Source organism: Oncorhynchus masou, chromosome 8, assembly GCF_036934945.1.
Source record: "Oncorhynchus masou masou isolate Uvic2021 chromosome 8, UVic_Omas_1.1, whole genome shotgun sequence".
Classification (NCBI taxonomy): Eukaryota; Metazoa; Chordata; class Actinopteri; order Salmoniformes; family Salmonidae; genus Oncorhynchus; species Oncorhynchus masou.
The window spans coordinates 20,566,356-20,587,312 of NC_088219.1; the positions used below are offsets into that span (position 1 = coordinate 20,566,356).

The 20,957-nt window shown below is 42.3% G+C and overlaps 1 protein-coding gene across 1 annotated transcript; it reads left to right on the forward strand.

Annotated features, from left to right (window-relative positions):
* The first annotated feature begins 771 nt into the window (after positions 1 to 771).
* On the forward strand, positions 772 to 20,023 carry LOC135544357 (protein mono-ADP-ribosyltransferase PARP14-like). Its single transcript, XM_064971900.1, has 17 exons — positions 772 to 1,047; positions 1,212 to 1,327; positions 6,097 to 6,124; positions 6,379 to 6,615; positions 6,778 to 7,005; positions 7,191 to 9,823; positions 10,055 to 10,291; positions 12,899 to 13,120; positions 13,258 to 13,372; positions 13,496 to 13,651; positions 13,922 to 13,984; positions 14,219 to 14,404; positions 15,244 to 15,447; positions 15,563 to 16,183; positions 16,877 to 17,019; positions 17,365 to 17,539; positions 17,717 to 20,023. Exons 1-17 carry the CDS (start codon positions 849 to 851, stop codon positions 17,998 to 18,000), a joined length of 5,847 nt encoding a protein of 1,948 aa, XP_064827972.1. The 5' UTR covers positions 772 to 848; the 3' UTR covers positions 18,001 to 20,023.
* The last annotated feature ends 934 nt before the right edge of the window (positions 20,024 to 20,957 follow it).

Here is a 20,957-nt window from a genome sequence, read left to right on the forward strand (position 1 = left end):
TATATTAAACATAGAGGAGGGAGTAACATTTAGGCAAGCAATAAACATTTAAGAACAGCTACTGGTCGAATAAGACATAGGAGAGATGAGGAATTTTGGCAAATATATTTACTTATAGACACTTTAAACAAATAGCCAAAACGAAAACTGCATACATTACTAGTGCCTCCCCGCGATCAAACCGTCTTAAAAAATAACATGAAACGCAGCCTAACGTGATCAGAAATCTCAAATAGCAAGCAAGTCGCAGCAACGAAGAATTGAGTGCGTGCGCGTTCACGCGAATGGGGGGGATTCAGGGGGGAGCTTTTCGGCACAACCCCGGGACGAAAGTAACTTTTAGTTATTTCCTAATTACTCAGAGATTGATATATCTTTCCGCGTTGAGCTATCCAGTTCCCTAAAGGCTCTGTAGACAGGTGCAAAAATTATAGCACCATTTTTGCTACACATGTCCCAATGGTCATGTACATTGGGACATCTAGGACCTTAATTTTTGTCTGTGATCAAGTTCACTCTAACTGAGAGCATTACCTAACATTCGTTATTTTTGTTAATTAAGACATTGTGAAGCAGGTGAAAATATAATGCAACATCGTTTCCATTCGCCATTTTTTTTAGCAAAACGTTCGAAAGTTAAACACTACTTGAAAAGTATAGGCCAATAGGTTTATATGCCCCGATAATGTTTTACAACCTTAGCCGGCCTACTCATATACGGCGTGGTTATATGATCAGTAGGTCCACTGTACACACGATTTCCTCGTCAACCGAGGCTGAAACGAAAGTGAAACAGTGGATGCCGTGAAAGAATAGGACGACGCGTTTCATACCCAAACAGTATTCGCATGAGGGGAGAAACGATGGATGAATATCCTTATCCCATCACTGTAGACGTCAGTTGGACAAACTCTGTCTCTAAAGGGATACAGAACAAGCTTCAGATTTATTTTCAAAGTAAAAAGAAGTCGAGTGGAGGGGACTGCTTGGTGCACTACCAGGATCAACGCTCCACTAGAGCAACTGTTTATTTCAAATCTGAGGATGGTAAGCAGATCACCACGGAAGACGATTTGTATCGTATAGTTGTCATTTTATAGCCTACTGTAGGATATCATAATAGTGAAATAGTGTTAACCATACACATATAAATATGTACAAGTGACTTCCAGTAAAGTGACGTGTGCATGATGTCGCATTTGTCTCCACAGTCAGGGAAAGGGTTCTATCGAGAGATAACCACGAAATTACTGTAGACAATGGAACTGTGAAGTTGCGCTTGTCATCATCATCTGGGGAAAATCGGAAAGAGGCTTGCACTCTGTCGGTGAGTAGTCTATATGAATAGCTGCAACTGTTGGATTGTTGACTTTCTGTGAAATCAAATGTACGAATGTCTGCTATCAACGGTGTTGAGGCCTTCCCATTCCAGCTACAGTTGTCCGGATTCAACCTAGCTTGTTCTGTCATGCGCCACTTTTACTGCAGCCAATCAAATATAAATGCGCGTATTCGTTGCCGTGCCCAGATTTGTCATGTATTTGTCTCATATAGAATGTCTACAGATAAATAAGGATTATTGTAGCAGACCGCTATCTTCAGTTGTAAGCAGTGTTTGTGGGGAAGTACGCTTCCACATGAATGTCAACTAACATCATAATTAGGCCTACATGGATGGAAACTGAGGTGGCTTGTCTTTGTTGATAAACAACAGTCTGTTCACCTTTTCCACACTCACATCATTGGGTGAGGTAGTGAAACTGTAAAGCATTTTTAGGACTTTAATTTCTTCCTCATATTGTAACCTACAATATGGGTCCCCACACACCTAGCCTAGGCTGTATCACAGGCTGTATTTTCATTTAATTAAAAATGTATTTAGTGGTGTTATAGTGCTCTTTTTTTAGGTGCAGGAGCCAAACATTTTTAAATGATGTCATAATTTCTCAATCAACGTTTCTACCGAAAGATGTTGCCCATTGAATATCATTATAGAATTTGGATAAAATGCATCTGCCTCTAAAATAATACCTACAAGAAAAATAGCTAACATAATACAGTCACTGCACCTATCCGGTATATGTGACAGTAAAAACATCACTGTCAATAGTGAAGTCTAATTCTTCATGATCTATTGGTGAAATGTCCAAACTCCATCTGCATGCCAACCATTTGATCTCAAACAGTTTAATTGGAATATGCACTTAGATTTTTGTGATTTACTGTTTTGTGAGTGAATTAGAACATTTTCATTGTAGTCCAGCGACTTAAAGGAGCAATTAGGGTTAAGTGCCTTGCTCAAGGGCACATCAGCAGATTTTTTTCACCTAGTCGGTTCTGTGATTTTGAAACAACAACCTTTCAGTTACTGGTCCAACGATCTTAACCGCTAGGCTATCGGCCGATGGTGTTATAAACTATTAACCTTTCTTGTATTTTGTTTCAATCGAAGCATAGGCTGTCCTACTTAGTGGCACGAGCTGTTGAGTTTTAACCGCATTAGAACAAAATAATGTGACGCTTCAGCTAGCATCCCAAAACCTCATAAGATTTGACCGAGGTGTTTTTTGTGTAACAGTAATTTAGGCCTACTACTGTGCTATATGCTATTATATTTGATTCTGTTATGTAAAATACAAATGATTCATTAGTCCTGTGTGATCTTTCAAGACAGGTTACCACTGCAGATCTTAATTTGAGTCAGATCCTTCCATTCCGGAACCTATTTGGCTGAATCCGGTACCTTTGATGGCATGACAATAGTTTTTCACTTTTAGCAATGTAAAAATGTGAATAAAAGCAATTTAAAGTTTATTTGATTTGCCTCTTTGTTAATTGAACTTTCCAAAAGTTTACTAAGGGTTGGTAACAGGCTGATTTGGTCAGCTGTTTGAGCCAGTATAGGGTGCTTTGCTATTCTTGGGTAGTGGATTGACTTTTGCTTCCCTCCAGGCCTGAGGACACACTTTCATATAGGCTTAGATTGAAGAGATGGCAAATAGGAGTTGCAATATTGTCCGTTATCATCCTCAGTTTCTTGGATGGAAACTGAGGTGGCTTGTCTTTGTTGATAAACAACAGTCTGTTCACCTTTTCCACACTCACATCATTGGGTGAGGTAGTGAAACTGTAAAGCATTTTTAGGACTTTAATTTCTTCCTCATATTGTAACCTACAATATGGGTCCCCACACACCTATCCTAGGCTGTATCACAGGCTGTATTTTCATTTAATTTAACATTTATTTAACTAGGCAAGTCAGTTAAGAACATATTCTTATTTTCAATGACAGCCTAGGAACAGTGGGTTAACTGCCTTGTTCAGGGGCAGAACAACAGATTTTTACCTTGTCAGCTCGGGGATTCAATCTTGCAACCTTTCAGTTACTAGTCCAATGCTCTAACCACTAGGCTACCTGCCGTATGACAACCAGCCGTGATTGGGAGTCCCATAGGGTGGTGCACAATTGGCACAGCGTCGTCCTGCTTTGGCCGGTGTAGGCCGGCATTGTAAATAAGAATTTGTTCTTAACTGACTTGTCTGGCTAAATAAGGTTAAATTAAATTGCTGGTTAAATTAAGGTTAAATTGCTGGATTTAAGTAGCCTGTCCTTTAGATCATTCGTGCAGTATTAGGTATGAAAATATTCTGCCAGTCTCCAGTCATGTAAAATGACATAGAATTGCATGAAATGCATTTATAAAATGGCAAATTTTTCCTAGAACCTAGGCTTCCTAAAATGTTCCCCATGTGTGCCACTTCTGTAAGTACCTCTACTCTACTGTGCTATTCCACTATGTAAATGTGATGATATGAATGCAATGCTTTATTATAAAGGGGATTGTTTTTTTCTCATGTGTTTCGATACCTCAAAGCTCCCCAGGTCACCACCCTCTCTTGCTCAATTTTTGTTCCGGCACCCCCTGATCTACAAATTAAGCACTGCAGGCTACACTAGGACCGGGCAAGTTCATAGTGCGTTGTACATGACCCTCAAATCAAAAACAAATGTTCTGAGGACAGCTGTTTTAGCAACCCCTCGTGGAGTTTTCTGTATGTGTCTGTTCTTGTTAAGCCAGATTTGGCCAACTCAGAGTGAACGCAGAAGCGTGTTAGAAAAGGAAAGAGCTCGGCACCCAGCACATTCCCAATACTCACCCTACTTTTGCCAATTGTTGCTGCAGTTTGGCAACACACTCTAGGCTGCTATACATATTTATTTGGTTTGTCATTCTATCGTTTTCCATTGAAAGCTTGTGGTAATTAAATATAATTTATTCAGAATTTATCAAATTCATTTTCCAGATTTTTCTTTAACTAGCTTAATGTATTCCCAAATTTAAAATAAATAAATAAAGTGATGGAGCTGAATTTCTGGTGATTTTATGGTCTTTGTGACCAAAAACAAAAATCCAAGCCCAGCAGCTGGCCAAATTACAGTGCATTTGGAAAGTATTCAGACCCCTTCCCTTTTTCCACATTTTGTTACGTTACAGCCTTATTCTAAAATTGATTTTAAAAAATTCCCCTCATCAATCTACACACAATGCTCCAAAATGACAATGTGAAAAAAGGTTTTTAGAAATGTTTGCAAATGTACAAAAAATATTCAGGCCCTTTGCTATGAGACTCGAAGGTGCATCCTGCTTCCATTGATCATCCTTGAGATGTTTTCTATAACTTGATTGGAGTCCACCTGTGGTAAATTCAATTGATTTGACATGATTTGGAAAGGCACACACCTGTCTATATAAGGTCCCACAGTTTACAGTGCAGAGCAAAATCCAAGTCATAAGGTTGAAGGAATTGTCCATAGAGCTCCTAGACAGGATTAGGTCGAGGTACAGATCTCAGGAATGATACCAAAACATTTCTGCAGCATTGAAGGTCCCCAAGAACACAGTGGTCTCCCTCATTCTTAAATGAAAGAAGTTTGGAACCACCAAGATTCTTACTAGAGCTAGTCGCCTGCCAAACAGAGCAATCAGGGAGTAGGGCAACCTTATCTGCAACACTCCACCAACCAAGCCTTTATGGTAGAGTGGCCAGACGGAAGCCACTCCTCAGTAAAAGGCACATGACAGTCTGCTTAGAGTTTGCCAAAAGGCACCTAAAGGACTCTCAGACCATGAGAAACAAGATTAACTGGTCTGATGAAACTAAAATTGAACTTTTTGGCCTGAATGCCAAATTTCACATCTGGAGGAAACCTGGCACCATCCCTACGGTGAAGCACGGTGGTGGCATCATCATGCTGTGAGGATGTTTTTCAGCGGCAGGGACTGGGAGACTCATCAGGATTGAGGGAAAGATGAATGGAGCAAAGTACAGAGAGATCCTTGATTAAAAACCTGCTCAGAAAACCTGACCTCAGGCTGGGGTGAAGGTTCACCTTCCAACAGGACAACGACCCTAAGCACACAGCCAAGACAATGCAGGAAAGGCTTCTGGACAAGTCTCTGAATGTCCTTGAGTGGCCCAGACAGAGCCCAGACTTGAACTCGATCTAACATCTCTCAAAATACCTGAAAATAGCTGTGCAGCGACAGTCCCCATCTAACCCGACAGAGCTTGAGTGGATCTGCAGAGAAGGTGTGTAGGTGTGCCAAGCTTGTAGCGTCATACCCGAGAAGACTCAAGGCTGTAATCGCTGCCAAAGGTGCTTCGACAAAGTACTGAGTAAAGGGTCTGAATACTTATGTAAATGTGATATTTAAGTTTTTTAAATATTTTAATACGTTTGCAAATTTTTCAACAAATATGTTTTTGCTTTGTCATTATGGGGTATTGGGTGTAGATTGATGAGGGGAACAAATATTTAATCCATTTTAGAATATAGTTGTAACGTAACAAAATGTGGAGAAGTCAAAAGTCGGAATACTTTCCGAATGCTCTGTATGCAAGATTTTACTTCTGGTTAAACAGAGATGAACTGTAGACTAAATTAGTGCTGTCTTGGCTCGACAGGCTAGCCAGGGCTTCCAACTGATGGATAATACATTATTTTTATGGCTACTATTGAACAGCATACTTGTAAAGTTGCCCATTGGTTAACTATTTGACATATACATTTTGTTTGTTTTGCATGTTTTCCAGCTTGGTGCTACAAGCAATGAATTGTCAGGTAACATATTTTCCTTGCTTCTGTGGTTGTTGATGCATTCCCTTGACCTAATATTATTATATTGAATGTTTTGCTTAATACATTCCATAATGATCCCTATTGGCATATCATTAGACAGTGTTGCAAAATGTAGCCTTATCAGGCCATATCTACTTGTAAATTTGTCATAGGCAGAAATGTGCCAATGAAGTCAGAGAAATGTGAAAATATGAATGAGGTTATTGGATATGAATATCTAGTGTGTTTAATCCCAGATGTGTCAAGTGAAGCACAGGAAGCTCCCAACTCTGAGAGTGGGCCTGGAGAGGGAGGTGGAGCTGAGGTGTCTCCTCAGAGCTCTGCTGTGGTGCTGGAGAGGGTTCCTGAGAACATGCCGAGAGAGATGCTGACATTGCTGGTGGAGACCCTCTCTGGCCTGCAGGAAGACAACTTCTCTCTGGAGGTCATCAGTGAGACCAACAGAGCTGTTGTGACCTTCAATAATCCCAAAGGTTGGTCACTATTTCAAATTATCGATTTTTTTCAACAAAGAAAACTAACAATGAATTTCACTTTTGAAGTATTATAAAAACAGATCTCCCTCACAAGAAGGGATCATAATTTCAATAACTGTTGTGCATGATATTAAGGATATGATTGCTGTCTGTCTTTAGATGTGGAGCGGTTCCTTACTGAGAGCAAGAGCAACAAGAGTTTCCAGAAGCAGGGTTTGATTGGTCGGTTGCTGGAGAGGTGCCAGAGTGTGAGAGTGGAGAACCTGACCTCCAACATACCTGAAGAGATGCTGGTGCTCTACTTTGAGAAGTGGGCTGGCCCAGCAAAGGACATCATTATGTTCCATGAGGAACAGGCATGCATTGTCACCTTCCACACAGCAGAAGGTAAAACCTGCTGTTTTATTATATAAATGTTAATCAATTTGTTTATTTGGTAATCTATTACTCTCTATTATAAGAGGAATTGAATGTAGCCTTGCTATTCTGTTGGTGCAGCAGTCTCTTGGCCTATTCTGTTTCGCCCTCATTTCATGCTATGAAAGACAGTCCGTTATCTATTGTCGTTTCAGTTGTGGAAACCACTCTAAATAAACATCATGTAATTGGCAAAGTCCCAGTCAACGTGTATCCGTACTATGAGTCATTGAGCACTGCCTTGTATGGAAAGGAGAGGCCAATGTGGAAGATGCCTGACCCCTTCAAAGAGTGTGTGCATTCTGCTGTATGGAAATTCCTCTCCATGAAGAGACAGTTGTCCCCCATCACTGACCAGATGAAGGCTCATTTCTGTGAAGTAAACATGGATACTCCTGAGGTTAAACTCAGTCCTTTGCCAACCCTGCTAAGGCAGAAAGGACTAACAAGCGAATATGTAGACGGATGGAAACAGAATGCCTTGATTGTCTTCCGTGACATCATGGCCCAATATGCTGTGTTTGAGTGTTTTGCAAGTGCCCCAGCGTGGAAGGCAGCAGAGAAAGAAGTCCGCTCGGTGGTGAAAGAGGATGCTGTCCTAGCTATGGATGCCTCCAAAGGGTCTCTGACAGTTGCAGGTCTTGCCGAAGACACAAAGCGACTCCAGGGGCCGGTGAAAGACCTCATGCAGAGGGCCATGAGTCGGATAGAGAGGCAGAGGGATGGCATCTCGGAGGAGATGGACATGTCCCCTGCCATGTTCTATATCCTACAGCAGGAAGGACTTCTGAAGTGCGCAGCAAACGAAGCCCCAGAGATGGGTTTTTCTTACAGAGACGACACCAAGAAGTTGGTTCTCTCAGGTCTTGTTGCAGAGGTGTACAAGATGAAGAACTGGATTCTGGAGAGGAAGCTCAAGATGAATAAGAAGCAGTTGAAGCTGGACCCCCAACTCCTGGACTTCCTGCAGTCAGTGGACAGTATGGAGATGTCCCAGGACCTGTTCACGTCCCGGGGCATCAACGCTGTGTACAGAGTGGAGGGTGGAAAGGTACTTCTGACTGGTAGCTCAGACAGAGCATTGGCTGATGCAGAGCAGAGGGTGAAGACTGCCCTGTCCCTGCAGAGCCTTATGGTGGAGGATCAGGAGGTGCTGAGGAAGCCTGAGTGGAAAGATCTGAACAACCAGCTGGTGGATGCCTACAACTCCCTAAAGAAAAGAACGGTGGTGATAAAGCTTCACCCAGAGAGCAGAGACAGAATCATTGTGTCTGGCTTCCTGGACCCGGTCAGAGAGGTCAGCAACAGACTGCGGGACTTTGTTGAAAACTACTCACGAGTCGAAGAGGCTGTCCGTGTCAAGTCCTGTGCCGTGGTTAAATTCATCCAGGAGAACAAATCCCAGGAGTGGAAACATTTTGCCAAGCGTGATGAGGTGAATGTCCACTTTGACCCCAGAAGGCCCAAAATTGTCCTTTCTGGAGCCCGTCTCTATGTCAAGAAGGTCAAAGAGACCTTTCAGAAGATGGTAGCACCTTTCTGCACTGATGAGCTCACCATCATGAAGCCTGGAGCAAGGAAGTACTTCCAAGAGAAGGGAAAAATGTTTGTTTCCATGGCGATGAAGGAGCATGGCTGTGTGGTGCTGCTGCAAGAAGACTACATGCTGGAGGAAGAAGAGGGCGATGATGAAGATGGGGAGGAAGGGTTTGGCCCATCATCTTGCTGTGAGGTGAGAACACACAATGGAATCCTGGTCTCTGTCAGTAAGGCAGACATCTGCAAGTTCAAAGTGGACGCAGTAGTCAACGCAGCCAATGAAGACCTGCAGCATATTGGAGGCCTGGCTTTAGCACTACTCAAGGCTGCTGGTCCACGGCTGCAGGAGCTCAGTGATCAACATGTCCGTAATAACCGCCGACTGCAGCCAGGCGACGCCATTGTGACAGATGCAGGCAATCTGCCCTGTAAGTATGTGGTCCATGCAGTTGGTCCACGGTTCACACACTTTGACCAGGGAACAGCCATACAGCGTCTGAAACAAGCTGTGAATGAGAGCCTGAGGGAGGCTGCGAAGGTTAACTGCTCAACTGTTGCCGTCCCGGCCGTCAGCTCTGGGATATTCGGCTTTCCTCTGGACCTGTGCACTGAGACCATTGCTGTGGCAGTGCGTGACTACTGTGAGAACCTAAGCGGTCAGACCTCTCTGACTGAGATTCACCTGGTGGACAGCAATGACAACACTGTGAGAGCCCTGGCCAGCGCTGTCCAGAAAACGTTCAATGACCTGCACCCAAAAATGATGCCTCTGCAAGGTGCACATAGGGGAAATGGACATCGAGGACGCGGGCAACAGGGAAGTGAACGACGGGGAAGAGGACAACATAGTTACAGACATCAAGGACCTGGATATCAGGGACAGTCACCACGGGGACATGGGCAATGGGGACAAAGCAGAAGAGTGGGAGGAGAAGGTAGAGGGGGAGCAGGAGGTAGTGGAGGAGCAGAAGGTAGAGGAGGAGGTGGAGGTAGAGGAGGAGGAGAAGGTAGAGGGGGAGGAGAAGGTAGAGGAGGAGGTGGAGGTAGAGGAGGACATGGATATAGGGGAGGAGGAGTTAGAGACAGCATAACTCAAAGAAATTATCATGAAAACCAAGAGGAGCAGAGGAGAGAGTACGGCCAAGAGAGGACGTTTGAGGGGGCAGGCAGTGGGGAAATCCTACAGACCAATCACACACAAGAGGGTCTGAAGATCATTCTGAGGAAGGGAAATATCCAGGAGGTATATGTGAGTACACATACTGTAGTTATCAGAGCACCACATAAACCATTGATACGTGTATTATAAGTAGTACATCAGATAACCCAGAGTATAAGGTGTATAATTTGTTTACTTTTCATTCTACTCTTCTTTATCTGGAATGACAGCTGTCTTGTCATAATTTAAGTTTGAATAGAAATACATAGCTGTCCCCTTCTCGCTTCATGAATGTTTGGCCATTTGTTTTGAAACCTCTAGTCTGAGGGCATCGTCAACACCATCTCTGAGGATTTGGACCTGAGTAAAGGTGCTGTGTCCAATGCTATCCTAAAGGCAGCCGGTCCTGGGCTCCAATCAGCAGCCACAGATGAGGCTCGCGTCAACAGATTGGCCTATGGTGACGTTGTGGTCACCGACGGTTACAACCTGCGATGTCAGAGGGTGATCCATACTGTCTGCCCCCATTGGGACCAGGGAGCTGGCTCAGCAGAGAAGGTAAGCTATGAGTTTTTGACAGTGTTTAATTTGTAAATCGGGAGGTCCCAGAACACATAGTGAGTGTGAGGGGTGGGGGTATCCGGAGGGCTCTGAGGTACTGGAACACATTGAGAAAAAAAGTGTCAAACACAACGTAGCACCACAGCAGACAGAGTAAACAGCCAAATAGCCTACTGTCTATGTTGGTTAAATAGGCAGCACTCTCCAAGGTGCTGTTCTCTCCAAGGTGCTGATTAATTGAAAGCATGTTAAAAGTCACTGCAGTATGCCCACATACTTGAGTATAGCTGCAGGGCTTACGCAAGTCCATATTTCTTATAGTCTAATTTTCTAGACATCGATGTATAGCAACATTTTTAGACGACACTGCAGAACACCCGCCAATGCACACATACTCAGCTGTGGGGCTCACAAGACCCCAATTTAATATCATTTTCAAGACATCAATGTAGCAGTAGAACAAATATCACAATATCAGAATATAACTTCAAATAAAATAAATCTCTGTAGGCTACAGCAGAACACACATATGAGAATATATATGCCTCCTGCCATTGTGATAATATGAAGCACATATTCAGATCCCCCGCACCTGAATATAAACCGCACCCACTGAATTTAAAAAAAATATGTATTTAGTACATAAATAAGCCGCACATGTCTATAAGCCACAGATGCCTATCGGTACATTGAACCAAATGAACTTTACACAGCCTTTAAACGAAACACGGCTTGTAACAAAAATAAATGGACTTTTAAACGAAACACGGCTTGTAACAAAAATAAATAGGCTTTCACGAAACACGGCTTGTAACAAAAATTTAAAAAATACCAGTAAACAGTAGCCTACCAAGAAAGTCATTGGTCACTATCTTCCTCCTCCTGTGCACTGAAACCACTGAAGTCATCTTCTTCGGTGTCGGAGTTGAATAGCCTCAGAATTGCTTCATCTGATGTTGGATCGTTTTCATTGTCGCTCTCGTCACTTTCATCCAGAGGCAAATTCAACACGCAGCAGTCCAGCCTTTCAAAACCCGTTGATGATAGTGGATTTTTTGATAATGCTCCACGCTGTCAGCAGCTCTATTTCCTTTTCCAACAGCCAGATCGATCGCCTTCAACTTGAAAGCTGCATCATATGCATTTCTCTGTGTGTTTGCCATGTTGAGGGTGACAAAATGACTACCGTAATCAGAATGATGGGAAGTGTGAGCGCGCTCGATTTACGTCACATTATGTGACGGTGCTCAGTTTTTTGACGGCATGAATCTTGTGAAAGCGGGAAAAATCCATAAATTAGCCGCGTCATTGTATAAACCGCGAGGTTCAAAGCGTGGGAAAAAAGTAGTGGCTTATAGTCCGGAAACTACGGTACTTTCACAGTACAGAACAAGTTTGTAAAGGAAAAAAATGTCCTACCTTAGTTTTCCAAACCTCCAGCAAATACTCTCCCCATGTCAAGTCCATTTAACTCCTGAGAGTCCATTTCTTGCTCAAAGCCATGAGCGGGCCTGTGGCTGTGCCCTTTAGCCTCCTCCTAAGGCTTTTCTGAAGACTGGCTATTTTTTTATTGTCCTCTTTAGCCTCATCTACAAGACTTGCTGCCACCAAATGTTCCCTGGTTCGGGCATGTTCAAAAACCTTGTTATACGTCTGAGGCATAGATGTTAACTTACTGTACATTGCACCCACTCTTTTGCTAGTTTGATCCCTCCAGTCGTTTCTAGACCCAAGCTATCTTCCTTTTTGCATGTGGTACAGCCCAACTTTGAATTATGAATGACAAGCATGGGGTTATGTGTTTGCTTGAACTGCAAATTGCACCTGACCGAGCACTTTGTCTGTGGATGCACTGCCCCCCACCTCCCAGCTCCCCGTCTGCCTCTCCATCTGAGTCTGACTCTCTAGTAGGCCTACTAGCTAGTGGAGGTGCCGGTGGTGATGCTGAACTGTTGGGATTAGCAGCACTGCGAGCTTAGGCATTGCCATCGGGAACAGTTTGCACCTCACTCCTCCTGCACTGACAGTTCTCTGGTTTTTTTTGGTTCAATTGACCATCTTTCTCTAGATTTTTGGACTTCAAAAATGTCAAACTCGATTGCCTTTTCTTTCCATTTTTTATTTGGCTTTCCCAAGATTCAAATTCAGTAGGGAGCCTAGGCTACGTAACGTGATTACGTAGGGACCTCTTCACTAGCTGACCACTTACCAAGACCTGTGTCGAGATCAGTTACTTACCCCACCCTCTCTCCCAATAACCTTTATGTACAAATAAGAGAGCAGGTCTGGAATCAGTGTGGCAGGAAAGGATGAAGGATCCCCACGCTTTTACATGGTCTTTCTGTTGGGAAGGAGAAATAACGAGGAGGCAACTTGATTTAACACTGATCGCTTTTATTAGAATGTATACAGGGCGAACATTGAAACAATTAATAAATCATGTGAGAGGTACCGGATCCGTCCACATAGGTGCCGGAACAAACCAAGTCAAATCTGATAGATGCCGGAACAGGTTCCAGCTCAAATTAAGTACTGGTTATTGAGAGTGCATAGAAAGGTTTTAGTAAATTGTTTCTAAAATTGTCCATGTGTTTGTGATTTAAGATATTGAGAACGATGATCAGAGATTGCCTGAGTGAGGCAGAGAAGCATAGGCTGGCATCCCTGTCTTTCCCTGCCATTGGAACTGGGAACATGGGATTCCCTAAGGGCCTGGTGTCCAAGCTTCTTCTGCAGGAGGTCAAAGACTTCAGCCAGAGAAGAAACTCCACACACCTTAAAGAGGTGGCCATCGTGGTCCACCCCAGCGACACCCAAACTGTGGATGTAAGTTTGAAGATGGAAAATGGTTTAAAGGGGGATTCAGTGTTTATCATCACACAGAGGTAGTATTGTTGCATAACCTCACCTTTTTCAGTGTGTGTTGTGCTCTTAGATATGTTTGATATATCTCCTGTTTACAGTGCTTTGTCAGGGAATTCAAAAGTCAGACACAAGGGTATACTTGGCAGAGTTCACAAGGTTCCGACCAATCACGACATTCCAAATCTCATGTTGGCCAATCACAGCAGCCCTCTGGTAAGCTTAATTCACAGCCTTCAAAGTCTCCCCAAAAATATTCAACCACTGAGACCCTGCTGCCTCTTTAGAGCATGTCTGTTTCCACAGAACCCCCTTGTCTAAACATGTTATTTTCATTAGGCGCAGGCTTCTTTGGACAGGTATCATCCCCTTCTCTGGGTGTGTACAGCATGCAGATGGGTCACATGACCTTTGAAGTGTCATCAGGAGACATCACCAAGGAGACCAGTGACATCATTGTCAACTCCTCCAATAAGGACTTTAACCTCAAATCAGGTGACTTGTACCTCTGACAATACCATAGGTGCAGTAACCAATGTTTCATGTTTATGAGGCTACTAAGACAAATACTAAGGAACACCTTATAAGGATGTTTAACATGTACACATCTGAAATGTTGGACATCCAAATTAACAGTGTTTACAGCTACACAATCAGAAAGCAAGCTAAATCCCATACACCCCCACAGACACACAACTTATTTAATGGTTAAATTGTTGACTTAGAATAAAGAGCCATATTGTACTAATGTCTTTGTTTCTTCAGGTGTATCCAAATCCATTTTAGAAGGAGCTGGATTGAAGGTGGAGTTGGAGTGCTCAGAGATTGGTGTGTATCCGTGTCCTTGAGTCAACATATACTGTAGTCATGTTTCTGGTCAAGGAGACTGGTGTCATGTTGGATATGAATGAGATGATATTTCAGCACTGTTTGATACTGTCTGGTAAAAGTCTACAGTCAGTTTCCAATCCATGGGTCCTACAACACTGGTGTGCATTGATTTGACCTTTTAGTCACTTAGATTCTTGACATCGAAACCTTTCCTTTTATGCTTTTCTACAGTCAGATCCCCAAGCTTCCAACCATGCAGGATGATCATGACATCAGCAGGATCTCTCCCATGCAAACACATCATGCACATTGTGGGACAGAATGACCCTGACATCATTAAAGAGACTGTGTACAATGTTCTCAAGAAGTGTGAGGAGCGAAAGTTCACCTCAGTGTCCTTCCCAGCGCTTGGAACAGGTACTCTGCTTTAATGGTCTTTATTGGACTACACTGTTTTGTGTAGATGCATGTTTTTATTGTACTTGTTGCCTGTTCTGTTGTGTTCTTTGTTTCTACTGTGAGGTTGTAAAGTGGCCATATGCTTTGCTTCCATGTGCTCTGAATGGGACTACCTGCTCCTCATAATGACTACCTGCTCCTCATAATGACTACTTGCTCCTCATAATGACGACCTGCTCCTCATAATGACTACCTGCTCCTCATAATGACGACCTGCTCCTCATAATGACTACCTGCTCCTCATAATGACTACATGCTCCTCATAATGACAACCTGCTCCTCATAATGACTACCTGCTACTGGTCCTGTGTGGCTCAGTCGGTAGAGCATGGCGCTTGCAACGCCAAGCGCCGTGGGTTCGATTCCCGCTGGGGCCACCCATATGTAAAAGTAGTGGCCCCAGCCGACTTGTAAGTCGCTTTGGACAAAAGCGTCTGCTAAATGGGATATATATATATATACTCATAATGACTACCTGCTCCTTATAATGACTACCTGCTCCTCATAATGACTACCTGGTCCTCAAAATGACTACCTGCTACTTTTCTTAGCCTAATTTTCAAATACTCTTGTTCTTTCTACGTCTTTTTCCCCAAATATACTATGCCACTTTTACTGTTCCTTTCATATTTTCCTTGTCTCCTTCCCTTCCATATTTGTCTTGTGATTAGTCACTCTCATGGACAGATTTGCTTCCATCATGTCATTGTCTATCTGTACTTCTGTCTCCATCTGTCTTTCTTTTTGCCTCCATAGCCATGTCATTGTGTGTCTGCCTCCGTCTGTCTGTCTGTCAGGCCAGGGTGGGGCGAGTCCCTCTGCTGTTGCGGACGCCATGATTGACGCAGTGGTGGACTTTGTGAAGAAGAAAAAGGGACAGTTTGTGAGAAGTGTGAAGATCCTGATATTCCAGACTGCCATGGTGACTGAGTTCCACAAGAGCATGAAGAGGAGAGTGGGAGAGGGAGTGGAGGAAAAGGGCATTTTTACCAGGTTTAAAGGTCAGTGAGAATGGAAGTGTGCGAGGTAGAAGACAATATGAGCTTAATGTGTACTAATACAATAGTTATTATAATCATAAGTGACATTTATGTTATGTGTGCTGTTTCTTCATAGATACACTGACAACCTACTTTATGGGACCCAGTGATGAGTGCTCTGCCCGTGAGAACTTTGTCATGGCGGGAGAGGAGTTTGCCCCGACCGTGTTCCAGCTGTGTGCAGAGAGCCCCCAGGCTGTGAGCCGTGCCCGGGACTGGGTTGAAAACCTCATAGTGAAGGAGCAAACTGAGAAAACCATCAAGAACCCGTACATCAACCAGCTGAGCCAGGGGGATGTGGAGAAGTTGCAGGCCATGCAGAGGGAGCTGACGGTCAGGATACGCCTGGAGAAGAAGGGCCCAGACTCCCTGATCCGCCTGGAGGGCCTGAGCCGCGATGTGCTTACAGCAGACGGCCTCATCAGGGACATGGTCCTGGACCAGGAGAGGGCAGAGAACCGCAGACAGGCAGCTTTCCTGGTGAGCAGCCTGGTGGAGTGGCAGTACAAAGACCACAGTGGAACAATGGTGTCTTTTGACATGCTCACCAACTACATCCTGGAGGAGGCTGTGAGAGACAACAGCAAAGTGACAATCAAGATCAACAATGAGGATTATAAGGCAAATGTAGCCCACAAGAGAGCTGTCAAGATTGGGGGCAGAAGAGAAATTGAGTTATTGAGAAAAGACCTGAAAGGTGAGTTCATCCATACAAATCCTCATCTGTCTGGACTGCATTAATATTAAATTATGTAGAACGGTGATATTAAATATAAAAGAATGTGTTCTTTTTGTGTCATTTTGTGGTTGCATACAGTGTATCAGGCGTCCCCAACCTTTTCTAGAACAAGAGCTAATTTAAATATAGCTTTAAAATAGGCACATTCTTCTCGTACCGTTTACCCTACAACTCATCCCCGTGTCCTTGGTGTACAAGATATGTTTTGTGTCAAAATACCTGGTAAAATAATGGTTAATAAGCAGTATTTGGCATGACAGGATCCATACAATTCTCCATTAAATTATCTTGTATTTTCCATAATTCTGTTTTCTCTGTTTTATTTATTCTCAATATTACAATGATTCATAGAGAATCAACAAAGTGATGTTCTGAGTGCAGGTCAATGCTTACCTCACATCAGAAGACCATTTTTGGGGTAAAAAAAATAAATAGATTTGAGTGTTATTCACCTTTATTTGTGCATCTAGCAAGAGAGGAATGTGTCGTTCTAGCAATGTTTTTCTGCGGTTCGGCCTACTGCTGCAGCACATGTCATGGAACTGAGTATATCATCAATATGTATTTAAAGTTGTGAATGATTGAGTCTTTTTAATGACAATACTTATTGTGTAATAATTTGATCACTAAATGCCAAACTCTTTTGTCTAGACGATACATCAGTGTCTCTACCTCCACACTGGGATGACATGAAGGGTTCCCTCTTAATGCTGGTCCCACTAACTCCAGGATCCAAGGGATACAATGACGTAGAGAAGGAATTTCGGAAGACTTTACTCAACACCATCCTTACAGTATGTTTGTAAAAATGTATACCAGAATTTCACTTGCATTCCACAATAGACTGATTTTCTATGGTGATGTTATATGAAAAGCCTCACATTTGACGAATTTGATGTTAGGAATCCCTCAACTATCTTTTTTTAAGACAATCATTTTAATTGTGTTTGCTGCTACATTAAAGACAGCAAAGCGTTTGGGATTTTCTTTTAAAGAATGGAACTGTAATTCCTGGAACCAGTGAAATGTGTAATTCCTATTCCTTTGCTGTTCGTTACGTATTTAGTTAGGTGGGATTTCACTTCAGTAATAAATAAATCACTGTCGATTTATACATGTGTTTCGTTTGCTATTCGAAGATTGAACAAGTCCAGAACGAATCACTGTGGAAAAGCTACCAGATAAGAAAGAAACTCCTGGAAGAGAAGAACAAGCACACAAATAACGAGAAACTGCTGTTCCATGGCACCAGTTCTGACTCCATCACCCAGATCAACAACCATGGCTTCAATCGCAGCTACGCTGGAACACATGGTATGAGAATGGTCTCATGGAAACATGTCTGATGACCAATATGCTTTACTGTTATATTGAGACCTCTTCCAAAGAGAGGAGGAGCTTGATGTTGAGACATAAATCCATTTGATCAATTCTGTATCATTGTTGTTAATTTTTTTACAACTCTTTAAGAACAATATGTTTTTCGTCCAGGTGCTGCAATTGGCAATGGTTCATACTTTGCTGTGAACTCCAGTTATTCAGCAAGGGGATATTCTAAAGCTGATGCACAAGGGAACAAGCGCATGTACCTGGCCAGGGTTCTTGTTGGAGACTACACTCAGGGAAAAGCAGGCTTGATTGTTCCTCCTGCCAAACCTTCAGGGAAGGATGCTGATTTGTACGACAGTGTCACAGACAACACCTCCAATCCAACCATGTTTGTGATCTTCAATGATGTGCAGGCTTATCCAGAGTTCCTCATCACATTCCAGTAAATCAGATTTAACTGTACCTTCATTAGTATATCAATACTTCACAACAAATTGCATATGTCTGTGTGAAGGGTTTTAATGGTATGGGAGCTAGTTGTTATAGCCATGTCTGAGGTTAGACATCCTTAGAAAACTTACTCTTTATAGACATAAATGATATTGCTTAGGCCCTGGGCCCGGTTGCATAAAATATCTTAAATTAATTTTGTCCTTGTATTTTCCCTTACATTTTCCTTAAGTTTAAGTCAGTTGCACAAACATTTTAAGGTGAATTTCCCCCTTAAATTAAGTGGAAAAGTTAAGGGTGCGAATGAGGTCCCTTAATAAGTGCTTAATTCAGTATGGATATCAATGTTAACAGCATTTGTGGAGGTGGATGTTGCTTTCCTCTGCCCTGGATTCAAAAGTAAAACCTCCACCACCAGCTAACAATATAAGCTGCACATTCCATGGCGACACCGCTAGCTGGCTAGCTAACTACCAACCCTAAGTTAGCTTGACGTAATAGAAACAAGTTGAGAAAAAAGATACTAAAATAAACATATTTTGTTATCTTCTCAATCAATTTGTTTCTCTGGTCTTGAATGTAGAAGTTCAATTTTGTGATCTCCCAACATAAATGCAATCTTTTTGACAAGGTATTCTGTCAGGGTGTTTCCATGGATACCAGAGACTCTTTCCACATGCATGCCTTCAAACTACCATAAAACCCTTACATTTTGCCCTTACCTAAGGAAATGTTTGAGTGGCTCTGTGCAACAGCCTTAATTCTCTTCGGTAAGGGAAAGTTATTCCTTAAGGTAAACCCTTAACGAGGTGTGTCTAATTAGCACAATAAAAACATCCCCATAACAACCAGTCGGTTTAAACAAGAGATACAGTATCTGTTTTTTTCACTGCATGTGCCAATGTCGCACTTCCGCATCTGCAGTGAAAGGTGACAGCTAGAATGGTGTTTGTCAGACCATGAGACATCCCGAAAATCATCGGTCTTCTAACACAATCGTCTATAGTGCCCAAACAATTTGGCCTAGAAAACTATTATGTGGAAAGGTAATGTAGCGACTAATATTCTTGCAAACACGTACATGTCGATGAGACACACGATGGTGTTCTCCATTTTGCTCTACGACCCACACACTAATTGGACCCCTCTGGCGCACGAGACTAATGAACATGTCAGTTGTTCTGCTCTAGGACGCCCACTGGCCTCACGACTCGTCTGAAGGTCCCCCCAGTTGAAATAATTAATGGAAGTATATATGGAAACTGTTTAGTTAAAAAAAATGTTTACTGACCTTATATCTTTCAGATATAGGACAGACACTTCAGAACAAAGTTCCTTTAGAATTTTTGGGGACTATCTGTTGTTCCATGAAGTGATTCTGTTATTTAATGTGTTTGTATGGGCTAATAGCAATAATGTCCCCCCAAAAATGTAATCAAATCATTTGTTATATATATTTTCTATGACACTTCAAGGGGTCTTAAAATTCCAAATCAAATAGCTAAATGATCCTTTGTATGAGCTTCTTAAAACAATTCCATATAGCTTAGACGGAGCTTAGTCTGTAGAGGGTTAACGGAAACACTCAATATGTTTTATGGAACCGGGCCCTGAGCTGACTGCAATTAAGGACAATTGCATTTACTGTAAGTTTATTTCTGGACTGGGTGACAGACATTTTCTGTTTCAAGACAAGGCATGACAACTAACATGGAATTTGCTAGCTATAGCAAAAATATACTGTCTGGAATCCAGGCTATCATATCACTCTTAAACAAATTTACCAGTCATTGTCTGTCTTCGGCTATTTTCTGGGTCCATGTTCCTTTTGATTTTGTTGTTTCGCCACATTTTAAATAATGTTATCTGGTAGTTGTCTAGGTTAATATACTGTACTGTGTCATGCCTGACAGTGCCTACACCTTAAATAAAAATACATTGGCAAGTGACTTTTAAATAACATTTTTAGATAGGTCATTAACATTGATATGCACAAACCGATTAAAATTAATTCCATTAGTTTTGTGTCACCTCTGTTCTTGTGTGGATGACTTTACATAAGTCCTTGCCTACAGTGGTGGAAAAAGTACCCAACTGTCATACATGAGTAAAAGTAAAGACACCATAATAGAAAGCCATCCGGTAAAATACTACTTGAGCAAAAGTATTTGTTTTAAAATATACTTAAGTATCAAAAGTAAAAGTATAAATAATTTCAAATTCCTTATATTAAGCAAACCAGATGGCACCATTTGATTGTTTTTTTAATTGACATAAAAGCCAGGGGCACACTCAGACATCATTTAGAGGCAGTAGGGATGACCAGGGATGTTTGTGAATTTTACTATTTTCCTGCCCTGCTAAGTATTCAAAATGTAACGAGTACTTTTGGGTGTCAAGGCAAATGTATGGAGTAAAGTACAATATTTGTCTTCAGGATTGTGGTGAAGTAAAAGTAGTCAAAAATATAAATGGTGAAATAAAGTACAGATACCCAAAAAATCTACTTAAGTAGTACTTTACACCACTGCTTGCAACGTACGGAGTGCAAATATCTGTTTAAAAGAGTTTGTGTGGGGACTTCTTTAACAATTTCATTTATATTATTCACTATTTGATCTACAAGGAGGTCACATGACAGAAACAAAGCAGTCTACAAATCCAGTGGACAAAGGCCATCAGGAAATGACTCCACGTTCTGATAAACAGCCAAACAAAGTGTGATAGTGCGAATGTCACATTCTACATTACGGCAGAACGGCTGAGTGTATCTCGGCAACACGTGAATGTGGGGGTGGTAGGGTTGATGTGAGCCAGTACATTCCAAATAGTGGGTCAGTTATTTATGCCGGGTCTCGGATAGAGCTGTTGGCAGTGACAGGAAGATGTCACGACACTAAAGGGTTTGGGAACCACTGATGTGAGGGAACCTGTACCCAGTGGAACTCTCCAG

What these genes read in the sequence shown, in the direction of transcription:
- LOC135544357 (XM_064971900.1), top strand. Translation starts at nt 849, where the DNA reads ATGAGGGGAGAAACGATGGATGAATATCCTTATCCCATCACTGTAGAC. An exon ending in TTATTTCAAATCTGAGGATG is followed by an intron (nt 1,048 to 1,211) that starts GTAAGCAGATCA and finishes TTGTCTCCACAG; the next exon opens with TCAGGGAAAGGGTTCTATCG. An exon ending in GCGACACCCAAACTGTGGAT is followed by an intron (nt 13,121 to 13,257) that starts GTAAGTTTGAAG and finishes TCCTGTTTACAG; the next exon opens with TGCTTTGTCAGGGAATTCAA.